This window comes from Carex rostrata, chromosome 9 (assembly GCF_964058835.1).
Source record: "Carex rostrata chromosome 9, lpCarRost1.2, whole genome shotgun sequence".
Classification (NCBI taxonomy): Eukaryota; Viridiplantae; Streptophyta; class Magnoliopsida; order Poales; family Cyperaceae; genus Carex; species Carex rostrata.
The window spans coordinates 4,326,785-4,333,876 of NC_135926.1; the positions used below are offsets into that span (position 1 = coordinate 4,326,785).

The 7,092-nt window shown below is 35.3% G+C and overlaps 1 protein-coding gene across 12 annotated transcripts; it reads right to left on the minus strand.

Moving 5' to 3' along the window:
- Positions 1–387: 387 nt before the first annotated feature.
- Positions 388–6,660, minus strand: LOC144559509 (3-dehydroquinate synthase). 12 transcript variants are annotated; one of them, XM_078308540.1, is made up of 12 exons: positions 6,476–6,660; positions 5,215–5,327; positions 4,124–4,202; positions 3,362–3,538; positions 3,104–3,273; positions 2,906–3,004; positions 2,770–2,838; positions 2,545–2,691; positions 1,551–1,640; positions 1,210–1,377; positions 807–876; positions 388–662 (listed from the first exon to the last, which is right to left on the minus strand). In XM_078308540.1, exons 3-12 carry the CDS (start codon positions 4,191–4,193, stop codon positions 538–540), a joined length of 1,185 nt encoding a protein of 394 aa, XP_078164666.1. In that variant the 5' UTR covers positions 4,194–4,202; positions 5,215–5,327; positions 6,476–6,660; the 3' UTR covers positions 388–537. The 12 variants fall into 12 exon arrangements, with proteins under 12 accessions (XP_078164666.1, XP_078164671.1, XP_078164664.1 ...); XM_078308545.1 differs by having other exon boundaries at positions 2,626–2,691; positions 4,124–4,233; XM_078308538.1 differs by having other exon boundaries at positions 4,124–4,233.
- Positions 6,661–7,092: the final 432 nt, after the last annotated feature.

Genomic DNA, 7,092 nt, shown 5'->3' on the forward strand with positions numbered 1-7,092 from the left:
AATATATTTGAAAGAGGGATCTGCAGCAATCACTTTTGACTCGTTGCATATCAGCGGGCCTCATGTTTTAATTTGTTTTAGGCTCCTAAAATTTCTCAGTTGAACCAATATTTTCAGATAACCCAACACAAAATCGCTTTACTACTAACAAAACCAGCAATGAATAGTGCAACGAATTCGGATCTTCCATACAGAATTATAAACAAAAACCTTCACACTATATTGAATTGCTGAGACAGGTAAAAGAATTGTTGGGGCTAAGGTAGTTATGACGTTTTGACATCAAAAAGTGAATAATTGAAAACTTTAATTCTGAGTCCTCGCCAATAGGTACAGGCTACAGCCTAGTAGCCAGTGTCTTGTTAGAATGTTCAATGTTATGTTGGCAACCATACATGTCAGATGCCAAATGTGGCCTTATATTGTCAACAAACCTCATATAGTTTATTATTTCCTTCACCGGACTTCTCCATGTATATCGTTACTTCTTTTCCCATAATAGGCTATTTTATCTAGACAATGAACAATAATGATATATCATTTCTCTACGATGAATTCTGTGATTTCTATTCCGGTGTGGCGGGCCCCTCCCTGTTTTCTCAACAAGACCTCATCACCAACTTTTAGGGATGTTACAGGAATTACTGTTTTCGCATTGTCATCTGATCACCAAAGCAAGCAAGGGTTGAAAGAAATGAGAATTAGTGGTTTTGCATTGTGATCTTATTGACAGAAACTAAGGGTAAAAAGAAATGAAATTTTTTCTTGTAGCTTATAATTAACTATTAGTATAAGTGGAAAGTTACCTCTGCAAGGGCAGATCAAACCAACTGTCTCTGCATTTTGAAGAAAAATGTTGTATGTCTCATCCCCTTCCTACATTAGAGTTAAAATTTTAGTTCTATTTCTCATAAAATCATTTAAAAATGAGCTCCACTGCAGTTAGTGTCTGATCTTGAATTCAGTAGGTTCATCAATTTTTCAAGTTTCTCTATTATTTATCAGTCGGTGTCAAATCAATAGTTTCCCAGTGCGTTCATTTTTGGTACTATATTTGTATTTATGATGTTTATATTATGCTGAAGCATTATATGATTATGAGATGAAGTGAACTAGCCTCTTCACCAAACAATTTTCAAAAATAGGTCATGTAAATTGAAACATTGAAATGAAAAGGTGGAGAATAAATAGTAAAAGAAGAGAAGAAACCTTAGCCTCAACAAGAATAAGGGGTCTTGATTCAATTTTAACACGGCCCACAGTTGCAGTTCGCCACGACCCTTTTTTATCAACAACTAGCACCTCTTTACCTGCACATAGCTCAGACAAATAACTTGTTTTTCCTCCTGGAACTGCCACATAAGCATGTACCGGCCCCTATACATACAAAAAAGGAATAATTAACTCTTGAATAGCACAAGGAAATCTGCTACCAAATCATAAAAAATATCCATAATATTAGATTTCTGGTACCAATCTGCTACCAGCCAGCTTTTAACCAATCCTACTTAGTAACAAATGGAAACAAAAAATAGCAACAATTAACGTACCGCATTGACCCTGAAAGGACGACTTGCAATATAGTTAGTCTCCAAACATTCTGAGTGCACCAAAAAAAGACCTCTTGCAAAAGAACCGACCTGAATGTAATATTTATACTTTTGACTTCTGAATTTGATCGCTAACTCGTAGAAGATTTGATATTGTGAAAGATAAGGGTTTGTCAGCAGTTTTCATTTGCAGCTAAAATTTTAAGGTACTTTAAAGAGGCACCAACTACCACATACAATTTTTTGGGTAAATTTCGCTCTAGGTCACTAAATTTTGTTATTTGTCACGAATTGGTCACTCAAGTTTGATTTGTCCCTTTTGAGTCACTCAACTTTGTTATTTGTCCCAATCAAGTCCCTCTATTTTTTCCATTCAAAATTTTAACAGAATATGCTAATTCCGTTAGTATTTTGAATGGAATATGCTCATTCCGTTAATATTTTGGATGGAATGAGTATATTCCGTTAATTTTTTAGATGGAATAAGAATATTCCGTTAAAATTTTGGATGGAAAAGTATAGAAGGACTTAATTGAGACAAATAACAAAGTTGAGTAACTCAAAAGGGACAAATCAAACTTGAGTGACCAATTCGTGACAAATAACAAAGTTTAGTGACCTACAGCGAAATTTACTCCAATTTTTTTTTAGATGACTGTAGCAACACTGACTGCTACAATCATTGGATGTTGGCAATTTTGCCCTCCAACTAAAATATTTCCCCACTCGAGCCCCAATAGGACTAAAATGCTAAGGATACTGTGAACAAAAGTTCTACAAATGGCAATAAGGATTTCTTTGAGCTAACATGAAACATGTTGGAAGCAATTTGGTCAGTTGTCTCTTGAGTTCACCTTTGTTTTGAGTCAAAGCCCAATTGCAAATATACAATAGGAATATTTTCACAAATAAAATCCAAATAAACGGATGCATGTCTATGTGCGCGTAAATGTGTGCATGTGCAAATGTGTGAGCAAGCAAAAGAGAGAAGTACACAAACCAAAAGGCCTTCGCCTGGATGCATTAAACTACAAAGATCTACACAGACCCGGTCTCCCATCCCTACCACCTCTACCTTTGATATAGTCGCCCTTGTTAATTCAAGCCGCGTGCAGTCTGCATTTCTTCTATCAAAGTATCCCTGATTATATTTTAAATATTAAAAAATGAGAAACCCCAAGGGCATGCAGAGAAGTTCGTAATACGAAATAGAACCAACCTTTAGTCTTATTATTTCTTCTAAGCTGTCAACTTTTAGTACAACACCATCAAGACCTTGATCCAATGCCTATTTAACTTAAAAAGTTAGAATAAAGCAAAATTGAAAGAGCTTCATGAAAATCCAATTAATTAACCTCAAGAAACACTTGAGCATCTGATGAACTGGTTGAAACAGCCAAAACAGCCCCCTTAAATCCCTGGAATGCCGCTACTACGTTTTCTGCTGGTATAACCTATTAATTTACCAAAAACTTTTGAGAATAACAAGATAAATATCCAATGTTATATGAAATATAACGAATAATTATATGAAGCCTGGACATGGGTCCCACCTGCCATTCACCCTGAAAACTTATGACCATGTTGTCTGCCTCAATTTCTTCGGGTTTTAGAATTTGTAGATCTTGTGGGGTAGTAACATTGTAGAAAAGTGCAATTCTTTTATGGCGATCATCCATAACCTGAGAACCTTCTAGAAAGAGAGGTTGTATTGCAGCAGTTGCTTCAAAAATAATAAAAATAAAATAAAAAATCATCAATACCATCAATCAAAAAGGAAAGGCTAACTATTTACTGATTGAAGTGCTTACAGGACCAATCATTTGCGAGTTGTCTGTTCTTTGAATGGAAAAGAAAAGTGCTCCATCCCCTCTCAACAGATGCACAGAAAACCTCTTTGTTCTCTGTCCACACCCAAACCATCTTCATTTTCTCCCTCATTGTAGATATCGACATCTTAATTGCCAATTTTTTACTGGTGCATGATGCTTCATTTGAATCAAAGAAACAGAAGCCGAATTAAACTCTCTTATAATTGAGCTGAAATTAAAAAAAACAAAAAACAACTATCTCAGCCAATGTTTTAAAATGCGGTTTTGTTCATGCATGCGGAAGGCCAGGACGCATATGCGGATTTTAAAATAAAAATTCACACACACACACACACACACATATATATATATTCATATTCATATAGTTGAATTTATTTCCACATAACCAACATGAAGTGTGCCTTATTGTATATAAAAAATACAATAATTTGGGATGGAATAGTAAAACTCCACATAATGCATATGAACTTTTAATTACATGCGCTGCATATTACGTTTTTAATCTGCATATCCGCATATTCAGACCGCATATGCGGCCGCATGCTCAAAACTGCATGGGAGGGACTACATGGCATTCTGAGCACGGCTGCCGCCTGCATAAGCATATGCGGCCGCATTTTAATACACTTCAGCATGAGTATTTTGTCCTTGATTTTTACCAAGAGTTGTACCAAAATGAATGATCTAAAATGTAATTTTAATTATGTGTTGACAATAATGCCTAGCTACCAGCTCAGGTACCTCGTCCAGGAGAAGGAACTGACACTGGTGGAGTGGCAATTTGACAAAAAGAGAAGGATCCAAGCGCCATTACAATTATCTGTCACACCTCGAACCAAGGTGGAGCAAACCTGACACAGTTACAAATAACATATATAGGCAAGGCATTTCAATAACATTATATACAATACCGATAATAAGATGATAATAATAACCGCCATTTATTTTTTTATATTTTTCAAATATCAAATCCAAATATGTGCCATCCACAATAGAAGTACTAAAAGCAACAGGCAAAAAAAAAACGAAATAACATGATAGAATGATTTTCTATAGCAACTCTATTTTAACCCACAAAGTGGAACAACGGGTGAGAGACAAAATCTCCCTGTGCAGCATGCAGTTACTGTTCTGTAGATTTATAAAATAAATATAATATATAAATACACAATAAGTACATGAAATGTTTTTTCAATTGCACAGATATTCTTCATTCGAATGTAAGTAAATACACAATCCGAATAATTTAATAGGTCGCATTTAAGAAAAATATATATTCATGAAATAAATCATAGTTGATTAAAAACATGCAGCTACACAAGTTCGACTGATCCAAACACAGTTGAATTCATAAGAAATTTATTTGGAATCATGTAAATAACAAATCTATCAATTTATCACAATTCACTGGTATGGCCTAATATACCATAAGCTATCAGACAACACATCCCTACATCCGACATACCAGGTGTTGTGTGTAGTGTGTTCATACATAATGCATATGGATTCCACTTGGTCTTAGAAACCACTGGATATTCACAACACAAACAAACATATCAACGAATACCGATATCACAATAAAATTGGACTAATGAACCAACACAGACCATCCATTTGAAAATAATATTTGATGCATAACACAGTTCAATACTTCCAATAATTTGTTAATTGCAATATATCAATTTCTAATTTTAAGCAATGCATTAATCCAATTTAAAATCTAACTATCACAAGCTATATAAACACAATATACACAATTTGTTTTCAAACAAATGACAAATGCAAAATAAAATGTAGGGTAAAAGAATAATATAAATAAATGGGACCCTCACCTGCAAGTGTGGCAAACTCTGGTGACAATAGTGGGACTCAAATTCGTCCGTTTCAACAAGATCATCAGCAACTTGATTCTCTATAAATGCAATTTTCTATACACACAATTGACCTAGAAAACGTCCTAAATATTTCAGAAATAATATTTTAATTAATTAAAGTTCTTCTTTCAAATTGTTACACATTTTTTCTACACTATAAGATGGGTATTTCCATGGATTTCCTATCAAAATTGGCTTTTACAATCAAGATTGCAATGCTCTTACAACTAGGTCCCTGTCAAGGATTAATATGCGAAAACTATGAAATTTACAGAAATCTACAGAAACAATCCCTCACAAACCCTGAACTTAGCAGGAAAGACCCTGGAACTTAACATAATTGATCTAGAAAAGTAACAGAACACTGGAAAATAAAAAAAAAAGTCCCTAAAACTGTCAGATTTATACCAAATTCATACCAAAATTGTCAGGATTTACCATACAGCCTCTGGAACTAGAACTTTACCAGATTCACATTAAGGACAGGTACTGACCAGTATCAGCCTTAAAATTCACTCTAATTTTTGTAAACACCAATGACTTAGGAATCAAAAGAAATAAAACAAAAAGGTTTCAACAGGGTCGGTTCTGATGATACTAGTAATATTAACCAGGTTTGAGTAGCCAAAATCCTAGATAACCAACAAGAGCATAGCCCTAATTTCACAGAGTTTTACAAGATGAAGCCAGAGTTCTACCGTCAAGCTATAGGAGATACAATAGGAATGGAGCAAGGAATCCTTGTTGCAATAGTCATGCATTAAAAATAAATCCAACAGGAACTGGCAAAACACTCTTCAACAAACATGTAAATCACATAGATAATTTATCTTGGGGTGTTTCAAAATACTTAAATCAATTTTACGGAACAGATCCCATAACTATTAGCACAGATGCCACAAATTTTTTTTTTTAAGAAATCCATAAGTTTTCTTTTAAGTCATAATCTAATAACCACAATTCAGATAACTTGACAGTAAACAAACTCATGTTTCAGTTAACATCCTTTTACATAAGACAAGTTCACAATATATTTGCAAAGAGACTAATTTTTACTATTATGTCACCCTGACAAGGATCAGCTAAAATTATTTGCTACAAGCATACTATTATACTAACAAGGATCACTTTCAAGTATAGAAATGGATCAATTTAACACATTACTAAACAAATCATCAATGGCCGAAACTAAAAAGGAAATTCAGAAAAAAATGGGTACCACTTCAGAAATCAAATGCAACCGAAAACCCAGTGCTGTACCTAATCTCCTCCTCCTGCAGTCCGGGTACCACCTACACAACAGCAACTATCGAAAAGACAGAGAAGAAGAAGGGAAAGGAAATGAATGTTGCGGTGTGGAGCAAAATGAGAAGAGAGCAAGGGGATTTCATTTAACTCCTGTAGCGGTGAGGTTACTGAAGACGGACGGACAGGGAACGAGAATTCGGATCCCCCAGGTTGCAATGAGTTGATCTGTACCGTTATTTTTAACCTGACACGAATCTCAAAACGGACTCTTACAGTTTCCGGATTCATTTCCTCGGAAAAGTATCCTCTGCGGAGTTTTTCCGTGCGGTGCTGTGCGGCGCTTTTAATCTGGTCCGTTTATTTCGAATCGGACGGACCAGATCAGATCTTGCCCGAATTTAAAAAAAACTCAAAATTTGGTGAACCCTTAATCCAGTCCGTCCGATCCGAAACGAACGGACCAGATTAAAAGCGCCGCACAGCACCGCACGGAAAAACTCCGCAGAGGATAGCGTTTCCATTTCCTCCACCTGTAGAGAGGTACTGTAGTATGTTCTCTGTACTCTGTAGAGGATTCTCCTCGCTACG

Bases quoted from the DNA above. Each gene is read 5' to 3' on its own strand.
- LOC144559509 (XM_078308541.1), bottom strand. From the start codon at position 4,193: ATGGCGCTTGGATCCTTCTCTTTTTGTCAAATTGCCACTCCACCAGTG. The intron at 3,274-3,361 runs GTAAGCACTTCA...TTATTTTTGAAG, and splicing joins ACTCGCAAATGATTGGTCCT to CAACTGCTGCAATACAACCT. The intron at 3,005-3,103 runs GTGGGACCCATG...GTAAATTAATAG, and splicing joins GTTTTCAGGGTGAATGGCAG to GTTATACCAGCAGAAAACGT.